At 40.7% G+C, this 15,584-nt stretch overlaps 1 protein-coding gene across 1 annotated transcript in view; it reads right to left on the bottom strand.

Moving 5' to 3' along the window:
* Nucleotides 1-15,374, bottom strand: part of LOC135557354 (afadin- and alpha-actinin-binding protein-like) — a 31,820-nt gene extending 16,446 nt beyond the window's left edge. Inside the window, exons 1-2 of the mRNA XM_064990554.1 lie at nt 15,253-15,374; nt 8,849-8,987 (exon numbers count right to left, since the gene is read on the bottom strand). Of these exons, the coding sequence (XP_064846626.1) occupies nt 8,849-8,867 (19 nt within the window). The 5' untranslated portion in view covers nt 8,868-8,987; nt 15,253-15,374. The remainder of the gene's footprint in view (nt 1-8,848; nt 8,988-15,252) is intronic.
* Between the last annotated feature and the right edge of the window lie 210 nt (nt 15,375-15,584).

Raw genomic sequence — 15,584 nt, forward strand, 5'->3', positions numbered from 1 at the left:
CCTTTTCTTTCCCTGTCCTTCAGAACCCATTTAAATATCTTTCAAAACATTCCCATCCAACAACATACCCAATTTAAAACTTAATTGAAAAGACCCCATCCAAAATTAACCCCACAGTATACTTAAAACTGCCCAATATCACTAACTGCCCACCCACAGTCTCTGGGGACCTTCCAACGAAAAATAATGAAACCCCCTCTTTTGGAAAAGAGAGTGTGCATTTCGTTAGCATTCACTATGCTACATTTTAATCAGCAATTCAAAAGTATTACCTATACCTGATAATTGTAAATCCACTGTCCTTACTCCTATCATTAAATGTTTGTTTCAATCCACCACAATGTTCAAGAACTAACAAAAAAAAATGAAGTTAATTGTAGGTTTAGTAACTCCTTTGCTAATTCCTTGTTACCACCCTTTCATATATTCTAGAAATCTATATCAGAATAAAACAACATAAAATGTCTCATGATATCAACCCCCCTTTCCCGTATTCACTACTATTGAGCACTTCACAACAAAATTATTCACACTTGTCTTCCTAATTCCACATAATCTGCCATGGTTCACTACCCCAATAGGGCATAAAATGAACCTCTTTCACACTCTCTCTATGAGATTTTACACTCCACAGGCTTTCTGCTTGGGACTATTTATGAAATGTTACCCTCTACAGGAACTATCCTGCTTGGGACTTACACTCTTTAAAGCAATGAGACTTACCCTCCACAGGATCTATCCTGCTCAGGACTTACTCTAAACTTTACGGTACTAGCATTGTAGAAAAGGCCCATGGAGTTGGTGGAATAATCCTTTAATTCATTGCCATTTACTCAGCTGGGCCAGGGGCGCTTTAATTAGGTCAGGTGGAAATGTCCCGACAGATCTCAACTCCAGAAAAGGAGGAAATTGCCATTGTCTGATCTCGCTGCTTTCTCTTCCTTGACTCCATCTGATCCAGAAGTTCAGTGCGTCCATGAATCCACACTACTCGGTAAATATACCACTTTATGGTTAAAGGAATTCCTGCCTCAGTCTCATCCATTCCTCTGTCACCTGACACGTGACCACCTGTTCACCTTCACTGTCAATCATCCTACCTGTCCAGCTACCCACACAGATTCCACTAATCTTTCAATGGTCCTTCGAACCGGATGATGACTGAACCAAAGACAGGTGAAAAGGAAATGGAGGCGGAGAGGGAAGAATTGTCTCCACTTGAAGGAAGAAGAGAGGAGGAGAGAGCAGCTGAGGGAAAGGTCTTGGAACAAAGGAAATATCCAGGAGCTAAGCCTAAAGCAACAAAGGCTTCATCCTCAACCACCAGCAGCACCAGAAGAACCAGGCAAGCACCTGGTTGTCTTAAGGATTATGTGGTTGAGTTTCCGACATCAAAGGGCAAGCCCACCAGAGCTCAAAGAGTTGATGGATCAACTATACGTTTCAGCCATCAACCATCTCCTTTGAGCCAAGGACCGGAAACTGCTTTGGAGCAGGAAAGTGGTCTACATGAAGAACCTATGGAGGAGATAACTCCCACCGCACAGGTCGACCAGCTTCCAGAGGCAGGCTCCGCTCACCCCTTAACTAATGGGAAATCGTCTAAGCACTCTAGACGGAGTGGGAGTTCGACCAGTGGATACACCTTTGGAAGTGGCCATGGCAGCCGCCATTCACTAGCCCTCAGCGATTCACAGACCGCTGTCCTACAAGAGAGGACGAAACTATTAGCTTTGGAAGGAATTGAGCGTCAGATTGAGGAGGAACGACAGGCTGATGAACAATGTCACCAATTGGATGTGCAGGCCCGTAGAGCTCTACAGGAAAGGGAATTCATTGCCAAGGACCTGGCACAGCAGCGACGGCACCGTCAAGCCAGAAGGGAATTGGAGGGGGCACGGATGGTGTCATCCTTCCTGGAGAGGAACGAACAGGGAGTTGACCTGACCACCCCTCCACATGGACCTGAACTGTCTGCCTTTCTTTCCCAATCTGTCCCTCTGGTACAGCATGGCACACAGTCCCCGGAGGCTCCGGGATCAACAGCCAACACGGAGCACGGGAGACAGGCCACTCCGCCAACGCCCTCTATGCCAGTGACACAAGTTAGCATTCCTCCATCTGGACAAAGCATCACTCCTTCGCCTTTCCGCCAATTACCAACCAAGGCAAATCGTCCCTTTCGTCCAGGGCCAGGCCAGTCCTCAAACAACAGGTCGGAGGGCTCTCGCCCAATTCCGGCTGCCACAAATTGAGGGTCTGGGACAGTAGGGGACCGGCCCAATGAGGCCACAGTGGGCTCATCAGAAGTCCCGGGTTTATCCTTCACGCAACCAGAAGAGGGAGCCAACATTATGAAACTTCTAGTAGCCTCAGCCTATGGAATTCCCAGACCCAAACTGCCATACTTTGAAAACGGAAACGAGAGTGAATTTGTCCTTTTGGAAATGGCATTGGAGAGTCTACTGGGTATTCACAGTCATCTGTCAGAACGCTACAAATACCAAGTAGTAATGGATCATTTGCGGTTTCCCAGTGCATACAGACTGGCCCAATCCTTTATGCACTCCGCAACACCATACACTGCAGCTTGCCAGGCCCTGAAGATGAGATATGGTGAGCCACGTCAGCTAGTCCAGAATGAACTAAACAACATCCTGAACACGTCTCCAATTAAAATGGGAGACCATGCTGCCTTCCAAGAATTCTCCCTGGCTGTCCAATCCCTGACCTCGATGCTCTAATCTGTTGAAGGAGAAGACGGGAACGAGCTGAAATGAGGCTCCCACGTGGACAAGCTTCTTAGCAAACTTCCAGTGTACCTCAGAGACAGTTTCATTGAACATTGTTTGAGTAAGGGCATCCTGAAAGAGGGCTCGAGAAGCACCTATGCTCTTAGAGACCTGGCCGCATGGTTGGAGGTGAAGGCAAAGGCGAAGAGCATCGCTCACCAGGCCACAATCTCAGCCATAGCCACCGGGGGAAGGAAGGAGTTTGAACGCCAGGAGGGACAGGAAAGGCCAAATCCCACTACCATGTACTTAAATAGTGAGGCCGGGGAGGAACCCGGGAAGAAGACCCCCCTCAAGAGCAAGAACATCAAATTCCAGCCTTACTGCCCATATTGCAATAGTAAGGGGCACTTCCTTGGCTCATGACCCAGGGTAAAAAAGCTCACTCAAACTCAATTGAAGGCCTGGATCACTTCAGGCGAGCGATGCTACAAGTGTGCCCGTAGCCATAAGGCGGAGACCTGCACATTGAGGAAACCCTGCAACCGCTGTAAAGAAATCCATCTCACCATGTTGCATGATCTAATTCCCCAAGCACAGAAGGAGCAGAGAATGCTCATGGTAGGAGCTGCAAAGGAGCTGTACCTGTACAGCTACCCACACAGATTCCACTAATCTTTCATGCATATACCACAAAGCTACAACCGGTCGTTACACTGGGCCTACCGAATTAAACTCAGGTTCTCCAGGTCCTCATCCCATAATTTGTTCATCCTATGATTCTCATCTCCCCAAGATGTCAAAATGAGTGGAAACAGGTATAGGAACTTGCCTACCTTGTTTTTTGCCAGCTCTGCTCCACTGATATGGACTCTTTGGTTTGACTATAAATCGTGGTGAATCCTGCCGACAACGCCAACTGTTAGGTTATAATTTTCAGAGTAAATAACTCACGGACACTAGAGAAGCTTAACCTGTTGAAATTCTAGTGGCGCAATTTCATTTTTGGATGAAAAACGTTCCCATTTTAAACAAGATATTTTGTCACAAAAAGATGCTCGACTATGCATATAATTGATAGCTTTCGAAAGAAAACACTCTGACGTTTCCAGAACTGCAAAGATATTTTCTGTGCGTGCCCTAGAACGTGAGCTTCAGGCAAAACCAAGATGAGACGGCATCCAGGAAATGAGCAGGATTTTTGAGGCTCTGTTTTCCATTGTCTCCTTATATGGCTGTGAATGCGAGAGGAGTAAGTCTGCCCTTTCTGTCGTTTCCCCAAGGTGTCTGCAGCATTGTGACGTATTTGTAGGCATATCATTGGAAGATTGACCATAAGAGACCACATCTACCAGGTGTCGGCCCGGTGTCCTGCGCCGAAATTGGTGCGCAAAAGTCAGCTGCAAGTATTTTTCCACAGAATTCAGAGGAGAATGCAGGCTTCCACGAACGATATATCAATGAAGAGATATGTGAAAAAATACCATGAGGATTGATTCCAAACAACGTTTGCCATGTTTCGGTCGATATTATGGAGTTAATTCGGAAAAAGTTTGACGTTGTAGGTGACTGAATTTTCAGTTCGTTTTGGTAGCCAAATGTGATGTACAAAACGGAACGATTTCTCCTACACACAGACGCTTTCAGGAAAAACTGCGCATTTGGTATGTAACTGAGAGTCTCCTCATTGAAAACATCCAAAGCTCTTCAAAGGTAAATGATTTTATTTATTTGGTTATCTGGTTTTTGTGAAAATGTTGCGTGCTAAATGCTACTCAAAATGCTAAGCTAGCTTAGCATACTCTTACACAAATTAGTCAATTGCTATGGTTCAAAAGCATATTTTGAAAATCTGAGATGACAGTGTTGTTAAGAAAAGGCTAAGCTTGAGAGCAGGCGCATTATTTTCATTTTATTTGCGATTTTCAGAAATCGTTAACGTTGCGTTATGCTAATGAGCCTGAGGCTTTAGTCACGATCCCGGATCCGGGATGGGGAGTTTCAACAGGTTAACCAAGTTTAACTATCACCAAAGGGTCGATACAGCTGTAATTCAGACACAGACATGGCTTCCCAATACACCACTTTGAGTGGAGTCTCCTCCTCATCTTTAAACGTTGCATTATTCTTGCTAAGCAGGGAACTAAGTACTGCCACATGCGATTGTTTTCCCTGCACTCAGCCCCTCCCAAGCTTCATTATGGAACCCCTCATGTCTCTTTTGTAACTAATGTTCCTATACTTCTGAATATAACAATGTTCCAAGTTTAACCCCGAATCCAATAATACCAACCGTTGAAAGACGTTGCCGGGCCTGTCTAGGAGCAGCAGAAATTGAAATCGAGGTAAGGGATATGCTAGCTACCTAATAAAGTAACATCACTGATGAAAGGTGAAACACTGAGTCTGCTCTTATTTACAGTGCATTTGGAAAGCATTCAGACCCCTTGACTTTTTCCACATTTTGTTACGTTACAGCCTTGTTCTAAAATGTATTAAATTATTTTTTTCCCTCCATCCCCACACACCATAATGACAAAGCGAAAACAGGTTCAAAGATATTTTTGCAAATATACTAAAAATAAAAAACCTAAATACCTTATTTACATAAGTATTCAGACCATTTGCTTTGAGACGTGAAATTGAGCTCAGGTGCATCTTGTTTCCATAATCATCCTTGAAATGTTTCTACAACTTGATTAGAGTCAGGCTCTGGTAAATTCTATTGATTGGAAAGGCACACCTGTCTATATAAGGTCCAGTGGTGTAAAGTGCTTAAGAAAAAATACTTTAAAGTAGATTTTGTGGCATCTCTACCTTAAGATTTATATTTTTACTCTTACTCCGCTACATTCCCTAGGAAAATAAAGCACGTTTTACTCCATACATTTTCCCTGACACCCAAAAGAACTCGTTACATTTCGAATGCTTAGCAGGACAGGAAAATAGTTCAATTCACACACACAATTCACACAAGAGAGCACCCCTGTTCATCCCTACTGCCTCAGAGCTGACGGACTCACACAAATTATTTGTTTGTAAATTATGTCTGAGTGTTGCCTCTGGCTATCTGTAAATTTAGAAAACAAAAAAAAGCGTTCCATCTGGATTGCATAATATAAGAAATGTGAAATAATTTGTATTTGTACTTTTGATACTTGAGTATAATTAAAATCAAATCAAATACTTGTAGACTTTTACTCAAGTATTACTTTACTGGGTGACTTTTACTTGAGTCATTCTCTATTAAAAAGGTACTCTTTAATTTTACTCAAGGATGACAATTGGGTACTTTTTCCATCACTGATAAGGTTCCACGGTTGACAGTGCATGTCAAAACCAAGCCATGAGGCTGAAGAAATGGTCTGTAGAGCTCCAAGACAGGATTGTGTCAAGGCACTGACCTGGGGAAGCATTGAAGGTCCCCAAGAACACAGTGGCCTCCATCATTCTTAAATGGAAAAAGTTTGGAACCTCCTAAAGCTGGCCGCCCGGCCAAACTGAGCAATCAGGGGAGAAGGGCCTTGGTCAGGGAGATGACCAAGAACCCGATGATCACTCTGACAGAGCTCCAGAGTTCCTCTGTGGAGATGGGAGAAACTTCCAGAAGGACAACCATCTATGCAGCACTGCACCAATCAGGCCTTTATGTGGCCAGACGGAAGCCACTCCTCAGTAAAAAAAGGCACATGACAGCCCGCTTGGAGTTTGCCAAATGGCATCTAAAGGACTTTCAGACCATAAAAAACAAGATTCTCTGGTCTGATGAAACCAAGATTGAACACTTTGGCCTGAATGCCAAGCGTCACTTCTGGAGGAAACCTGACACCATCCCTACGGTGAAGCATGGTGGTGGCAGCATCATGCTTTGAGGATGTTTTTCCATCGGCAGGGATTGGGAGACAAGTCAGGATCGAGGGAAAGATGAATTTACCACAGGTGGAATACAATAAAGTTGAAAAAACATCTCAAGGATGTTCAATGGAATCAGGATGCACCTGAGCTCAATTTCGAGTCTCATAGCAAATGGTATGAATACTTATGTAAATAGGTATCTGTTTTTTATTTTCAAAAAGGTCTAAAAACCTGTTTTCACTTTGTCATTATGGGGTATTGTTTGTAGATTGATGAGGGAAAACAATGATTTAATCAATTTTAGAATAAGGTTGTAAAGTAGCAAGAAATGTGGAAAAAGTCAAGGGGTCTGAATACTTTCCGAATACACTAGTATAGAGGTTGAAAGGATACGAGCCATCGGTTGAAGATTGTGCAAAGGATTCTGAAGGCTTCATCTGCCTCCTTGAATCCAACGTAGACACCGGTGGGTGAAGGGTACTTGTTGCAGATGATTCTGACGATGCAACTGAGTAACACTTGTCTCTGGCCAACGCCAAGTCATTTGCCTTTCAATCCCCATTCCAAGACCACAAGTCTATATTGCCTAGAAAATTAATAAATATAAATATCTGTGCAAAAGCAGAATAACACTAAGTAGGCCTACTGATGAGCATTTGGGTGCGGGATGACATTTGACGCAGCCTATGAATACTGTAATGCTGGGAAGTCTATTTATCACTTAAAACTACCGGTACTTACTTTATTGACAGGTGGACATTTGGTCCCCCTGGCCGAGGTCTCTTCTTCCAGCTTATTTTTCGCACATGGAAAAAAAGTTTCTACAACTGCCGGGTTAATGAGGGCTGGAAAGTTATTGGCACTGGTTACACAGAATAGGGTGGGCTCGCGGGTCAAAGTTCTCTCGTCGCCAGACACATAGATTTTCCAAGGGTGGCATAAGCAGGTCCCAATCTAGGCAGCAAAGACACTAGTTCTCAGTGGGCATCGCTTGGCATTGCCCTCAGGTACAGCACCAGTCCCCAGATGTCCTGAGTCGGGCCTCGGATGCTTGATGATTATAAGCCTGAGCCTCTGCCTGCTCTGTCTCTCTCCTTTCTCGGTCATCCTCCATCTGTTGAAGCTCCTCGTCTGTGTATTCCGGTTCAAAGAAATAAGGTTCACCTGCAAATTCGATTTCATCCTCGTATTCATAGTCAGAAATGTTCGTGAGAGCTTTGCCGTTTGTAAAATGACGGTGTTTTTGAAGCCTTTGTTTTGGATGCTCTGGAACGCCAGAATGAGATTGAGGAAGTCAATTGCTGATGGGGTAAGATTCAGGACCCTTCTTTAATATACATAAAAAATACAGATTAAAGCCCTAAATAGTAAAATTCTCCTTCAACATGGTTGAAACACCCAATAGGCTACAGTATAAAAACTGAGTGAAAATCCAGGGCTATTAGAAACACTTGAATTCCAACCTTATTGTCAGTCTAATTTTGAATCATTAGCATGAAATAAATACAAAATTCTGGGAACAGAAAACGACATTGAGTACAACAGGATGAGTCATAAAACCCACTATTACATTTTCCATCTGAGATTTTAGAACTACTTCATGTAGGGTTACCCTGGAGCGACATTTTGATAACCGCAAAAATCTCTCTCGGACAAGGTCACTTATCAATAATTAGCATTGCACATTTTTTGGAGTAAATTGAGGTGAATATATTGATAAAACTCACATTGTTTGAGAGAGAATTACACAAATTACAAAACATTGCGCCAAGGTAAGCCTGCACCAAACACACAATAAAAAAAGATCTATGTTTTATTGCAATGTAAAAATGTAATGCAGAAAAATAAACACTAGAACCATTTCAGTGTTTTTCTGGGTATTATGGACATGTCTAGTGTGGTATGCATAGATAGTATAATATCTTCGCGATAACAGAAAGGCAATGAGGCATTCCTTTTACGAGTGAATTTTGGAATTGAGGTTACTATGGGCACACAACCTTAAAATAGCATTAATCTGCTATTTCTGTCAATTTAATCTTCTCCTTTACACATGAGGCTTAACTTTATGTAGAGCACCAGAAAAATGAGACAGTAGCAGCCTAGCTACTCATCACTGCATCTTTAACTAAGTAGGCTAGCTCTATACTACTAGTGGAGTGACAAATGGAGAATCATAATCAAACTAAACAAAGCTGAAAAAGTGCATCACAATTTCAATGAAAACCAAAAGTGGTACATAAGGTCAATGTAATACTCACCAAGTGAAGATTCTGGCATCGCTGCAGTCCTCCAGACTCCCTCAGGGCAGCGGTGCTTCAGAACACACTGAATGAGTCTGGATCATCCGCTACCTCCCAGGATACATGCAGCTCACGGAATGGCCTACGCAGACAGCTCCTGAAATAGAGGGGCAGATAATAGATTAGCAGTGCACATTCAACAAGTGGACGCGGGATTACTAGGGACGAAGGACGTCTACAAGGAGGGATGGAAACATGCAATAGCCTAAAGAACAGGGGAGTGTGGGGAGCTTATTAGGAAGGGACAAAGCCAAATCCTTTATCTCAGCAGGCACCAGTTCTACAGCAACACAGGCCGGGATTCATATCGTCATTGTAAGAATCCAAAGGTTGAATTGCAGTTTAAGGCACTGATGGTTCTTGCACATCAAATAAACCTACATATTATTATTCTATATTAGCATGTTATAGCATATGATTTGTACAGGGTAGGGACGGCAGGGTAGCCTTGCCTGGTTAAATAAAGGTTAAATAAAAAATTAAATAAAAAAAACAACTACAAATGTGGTTGAGGAAAGAAGGAACCACCAAGTCAGAGCAAAGAAACTGGGCAATACACAATTTCACCAATGAAGTTAAGCTATTAACAAATGGAATAGCTACATACCATCTCCTCATACTCTTATCACCAGCCTAATCCAAGAGACATAATATGGTATTTTATCTAAAGAAACAGACAGTCCCTTGTGCAATTAAAACAACCAATGGCTTGTAGGCTACCCTTTCAAAAACACTTGACCAGACAAGCACTGAGGAAATGAATAATTGTAGGGTTAGCCTAGGGCTATAAAATGTAGGCTTTGTTAAATCTGAAATGGGTCAACAAAATGAAATTGAAGTAAACAAAACCACAATAACAAAACAAAAAATACAATTTTAGGAAGTGGGAAAACAATTTATGCATGTTGGGATTGTATCAATAATTTATATTGATTTACCAACCAAACCATTCAGGACCTTCTGGTGACACTTAATCTAATTGAATCTACTGGACAGATGGTGAACCTACCAAGCTTATTTAGGCTAGTCAGACACTTAATAAACTGACTGTTAATTAACTTGATAAATCCTGCCCACTGGGCACACACGTCCGTTCAATGTCTAGTTTTGATTTACAATTGGTTGAGTTGTCAACTAACGTGGATTCAACGTGAAATAAATATTGTAATGTCATTGGATTTAGGCCTAGGTTAAAAGTTGGGTGAAAAAAAGTCTAAATGCCCTTATGTTGATGACTTCTTGCAAATCAAATTCATTTTTCACGTTGATTCAACGCCGTCACATATTTTGGGGTTTGAAATTACATGGAAACACAGTTGATTCAATCAGGTTTTTGCCCAGGTGTTTAGGTATAACGGCACAGCCGAATTCCTTCCATCTGATTGAGTTATTACATTTACATTTAAGTCATTTAGCAGAGTTATCCCACTGGGCACAAACTGGTTGAATTAATGTTGTTTCTAGAGGTCGGCCGATTAATAGGAATGGACGATTAATTAGGGCCGATTTCAAGTTTTCATAACAATCGGTAATCGGTATTTTTGGGCGCCGATTTTGCAGATGTAAAAAAAATAATGTTTTAAATATATATATATATATATATTTTTTTAGACCTTTATTTAACTAGGCAAGTCAGTTAAGAACACATTCTTATTTTCAATGATGGCCTATGGGTTAACTGCCTTGTCAGCTCGGGGGATCCAATCTTGCAACCTTAGTTAACTAGTCCAACGCACTAACCACCTGCCTCTCATTGCACTCCACGAGGAGCCTGCCTGTTACGCAAATGCAGTAGAAGCCAAGGTAAGTTGCTAGCTAGCATTAAACTTATCTTATAAAAAACAATCAATCATAATCACTAGTTATAACTACACATGGTTGATGATATTACTTGTTTATCTAGCGTGTCCTGCGTTGCATATAATTGATGCAACGCTGGGTGATGATTTAACAAAAGACGACTGTACCTAACCATAATCACCAATGCCTTTCTTAAAACCAATACACAGAAGTATATATTTTTAAGCCTGCATATTTAGCTAAAAGAAATCCAGGTTAGCAGGCAATATTAACCAGGTGAAATTGTGTCACTCCTCTTGCGTTCATTGCACGCAGAGTCAGGGTATATGCAACAGTTTGGGCAGCCTGGCTCATTGCGAAGTAATTTGCCAGAATATTACGTAATTATGACATAACATTGAAGGTTGTGCAATGTAACAAGAATATATAGACTGAAGGATGCCACCCGTTAGATAAAATACCGAACGGTTCCGTATTTCACTGAAATAATAAAAGTTTTGTTTTTGAAATGATAGTTTCCGGATTCGACCATGTTAATGACCAAAGGCTCGTATTTCTGTGTGTTATTATGTTATAATTAAGTCTATGATTTGATAGAGCCGTCTGACTGAGCGATGGTAGGCAGCAGCAGGCTCGTAAGCATTCATTCAAACAGCACTTTCATGTGTTTTGCCAGCAGCTCTTCGCAAGCACAGCCCTGTTTATGACTTCAAGCATCTCTGCCTAATGGCTGGTGTAACCGATGTGAAATGGCTAGCTAGTTAGCTGGGTGTGCGCTAATAGCGTTTCAAATGTCACTCGCTCTGAGACTTGGAGTGGCGAGGAGAGGGACGGAAGCTATCATGTTACACTGGCAATAATAAAGTGCCTATAAGAACATCCAATAGTTAAAGGTATATGAAATACAAATGGTATAGAGAAATAGTCCTATAAATACCATATTAACTACAACCTAAAACCTCTTACCTTGGAATATTGAAGTATCATGTTAAAAGGAAACACCAGCTTTCATATGTTCTCATGTTCTAAGCAAGGAACTTAAATGTTAGCTTTTTTACATGGCACATAATTGCACTTTTACTTTCTTCTCCAACACTTTGTTTTGGCATTATGTAAACTAAATTGAACATGTTTCATTATTTATTTGAGGCTAAATTGATTTTATTGATGTATTATATTAAGTTAAAATAAGTGTTCAATCAGTATTGTTGTAATTGTCAATAAAATAAAAATCGTCTGATTAATCGGTATCTGCGTTTTTGATCCTCCAATAATCGGTATCGGCGTTGAAAAATCATAATCCTTCAACCTCTAGTTGTTTTAAAGTAATTTGTCCCTGCATTGTGATGTGGAATCTACATGGAAAATACATTGGATTTGCCATGTCATCCACATAAACGGTTGTTGAGGGTGAAATTTGAACCATCGGATTATTTCATAAAGGTAACCAATTTTCCACAGACAAACCTTGTATACAATATGCTGAAAACATACCTTTGAAACAATGTCAGATCTTAAACTTTATAACCACTTTCAGAAACAAATAAATAGGCTGGGCAGCATCTCCTACCGAAGACATTATCTATTTATGGCTGTCAATTTGGTCTCCTATCCAAGGTTTTAACCAAGCCTGCTTAGCTTTGATACTGTTGAAGTCGAAAGTTTACATACACTTAGGTTGGAATCATTAAAACTCGTTTTTCAATCACTCCACAAATATCTTGTTGACAAACTATAGTTTTGGCAAGTCGGTTAGGACATCTACTTTGTGCATGACACAAGTAATTTTCCCAACATTTGTTTATAGACAGATTACTTCACTGTATCACAATTCCAGTAGGTCAGAAGTTTACATAGATTAAGTTGACTGTGCCTTTAACTGACTTGCCTAGTTAAATAAAGGTATAAAAAATAAATAACAAATGTAAAAAATCCGCAAATTGGCGCCCAAAAATACAGATTTCCGATTGTTCTGAAAACTTGAAATCGGCCCTATTTAAATTCCGATTAATCGGTCGACCTCTAATAAGAACATCCAATAGTCAAAGGTATATGAAATACAAATGGTAGAGAGAGAAATAGTCCTATAATTTCTATAATAACTACAACCTAAAACTTCTTACCTGGGAATATTGAAGACTCATGTTAAAAGGAACCACCAGCTTTCATATGTTCTCATGTTCTGAGCAAGGAACTTAAACGTTAGCTTTCTTATATGGCACATATTGCACTTTTACTTTCTTCTCCAACACTTTGTTTTTGCATTATTTAAACCAAATTGAACATGATTCATTATTTATTTGAGGCTAAATTGATTTTATTGATGTATTATATTAAGTTAAAAGTGTTCATTCAGTATTGTTGTAATTGTCATTATTACAAATACATTTTAAATACATTTTAAAAATCGTCCGGTTAATCGGTATCGGACATTTTTGTCCTCCAATAAATCGGTATCGGCGTTGAAAAATCATAATCGGTTGACGTCTATTCAGAACATACAACATTCTATAATAGAACAGTGTTATTTGACGTGTCAAATAGTGTTGACAAGTAAAGACTCATATGGCGTTCCAAAGACCCAAACGGCTAGTCGGTTAGCACATCTACTGTGTGCATGAAACCGTAAATGGTCACCGTGTCTAAACACATATGGGACACAATTTGAGGGATTTTAAATTATATTATTAGTAACCAATCAGATCAGTGAAGCTAAAAGCAGTGGCGCTATTACTGTGTAACTACGGTAGGGCAACATCTCAACAATAGCGCACTTGGTAACGATAGTGTGTACCGGTGCTCGACCAGTCGCTAAGGCCAACATCACCCACGACAGAGAATGGTTGATTGTCAAGGGCAATGAATTCCATTGTCTTGGGAGTTAATGGATTTCGCCTTTGAGTTGTCTCGCTGAAATGTTCTTACTCTTTCAAATGACTGCTCGACTTGTTGACTGCTCGATCCACACAGCAGACATTGTGGGCTGGGTTAGGAATGCTGTGTTGAACATGTAGCGCAAAATTTTACGTGGCGTCATTACTTTGTGTACCTATGTTATATAGGCATGCACGTCAGCTTTGACATCGTTTTTTTTACATCGGCTTTAAACTAGACATCAGGCAGATAACGGCGGTGGCATTTTTAGCTAATATCGTCTGATTCTGATATTTTCAACGATATATCGTGCATCCCTAGCTATTAGGCCTAGATTAAGCACAGAGATAAAACATTATGTTGTTGTATAAATACAACACATCTGACATTGTATTCCCATTTGAAATTTGTTGTATCTTTAAAAAAAAATTAAAGTGCAGTGATAACACATTTAGATGGCAACTAAATCAACAATCTGACATTGTTTTTCCATTGGAATTTGATTGTGCTTTTAGATTGTTTAAAGTATAGTGATAACACACTGGGAATTCAACAAACGTTATGCAGTCTTTATGAGTGTGAATAAAGGTTGATATCAATATTACACAAATGTCCACGTTGAAATGACGTGGTGTGCCAGGTTGAATGTGTGATTAGAAATCCACTTCCAATACCAGATTAAATTCATGATACAGTCTCACTACATCATCGAGTTTGAAACAGAGAGCCAGACAAAAAAAAAAGTGGGACCAGTTGGTGAATGGTGGAAGGCCGAGCTCCCCGAGGACTTGTTATTGATAGATTGGTTAGGGATCATTTAGCACATTATTGGACTAAAGGAGCCTAAAGTTACTCCTGAGTCCATGGACCTTACATGTTCTGTTCGAAGAGCGAATTGGCCCTGGAAGCCAAATACTCTATCTAAACGTGAATCGAGTCTCAATTGCCGTACGGTCCTAGAAACGGTCCTATCACATCAAAAAAATAATTTAAAAAAAGTAAAATACACACTTACTATACATGTTTTAACAGTTGCAGCCGGCAGAATTTTTCAGTGACAACACCTTTGTGTCATTTACACACAGGCGTTCATTAACACAAGTAGTCCACTTTCTTCCGTCTGTTCTCCTAAAGAAGCGCCGAAATATGGCCATGTGGGAAACTTAACTCTATAAAGTTGTGTATTAATTTAACATTTTGTTTTAGGAAAATAAAATTTCGCCAGTATGAAAGGTCTTCCAAAACCGTGGCGCAAGCGATGCGTGTATTTTAAAGACAGAGCGTCGCGGCTCTTAACAAAACTCCTCACCACAAGACACCTGTGCTAAACATAAAAAAAACATATATATATTAAAAACTGCTAAACATATGGACGCGTCTTAACCAAACACAGATGCTTGTTTTCACCAGCCCGTTGTAGAACAATGGGCAAGGAGTAGCTAGCAAGACAACAAGCTGGAGCACTCATATATAGCTCGTCTAACAGCGCAGTTTAATATCGTTTGCAGGACAGATTTTAACGCCTCAGTAGCTAGCTCGCTAACGATGACTTGTTTGAACGGTCAAACCAGGTACAGTAGAGTTAGCATGCTAGCTACTAACATAACGCCAATATCTAGACCAAGGGATATGCGAATGTCTCCGACATAGAACATTCTACAGGTGACATGTAATAAAACTTAACCTACGTGTTATATCATCATGAAGGTACTCTCGGAAAAAAACGCATAACCCGCCTGACGAGCTTGCTTGGCCTGTCGACTCCGGAGCTGACTAACCAAACACCTCAGGGATTGGCTACTGCGTTGTCAGGCAACCAACACCTCCTTACTCGATTGGTTGCAAACATATAATATTTTCGACAAATTCCCAAACTACACTTTTAGCAAGCAATCGCATGTTTGAAGACGTTTGATGCATGATTTCAAAAGGTTGCAATGACGTGGCCTGCTTTTGCTCTTTCAACCAATCCTTGTGTTCAATCAATGAACCATATCACAACCCTGTTCCTGGAGAGCTA

This window comes from Oncorhynchus masou, chromosome 16, assembly GCF_036934945.1.
Source record: "Oncorhynchus masou masou isolate Uvic2021 chromosome 16, UVic_Omas_1.1, whole genome shotgun sequence".
Classification (NCBI taxonomy): Eukaryota; Metazoa; Chordata; class Actinopteri; order Salmoniformes; family Salmonidae; genus Oncorhynchus; species Oncorhynchus masou.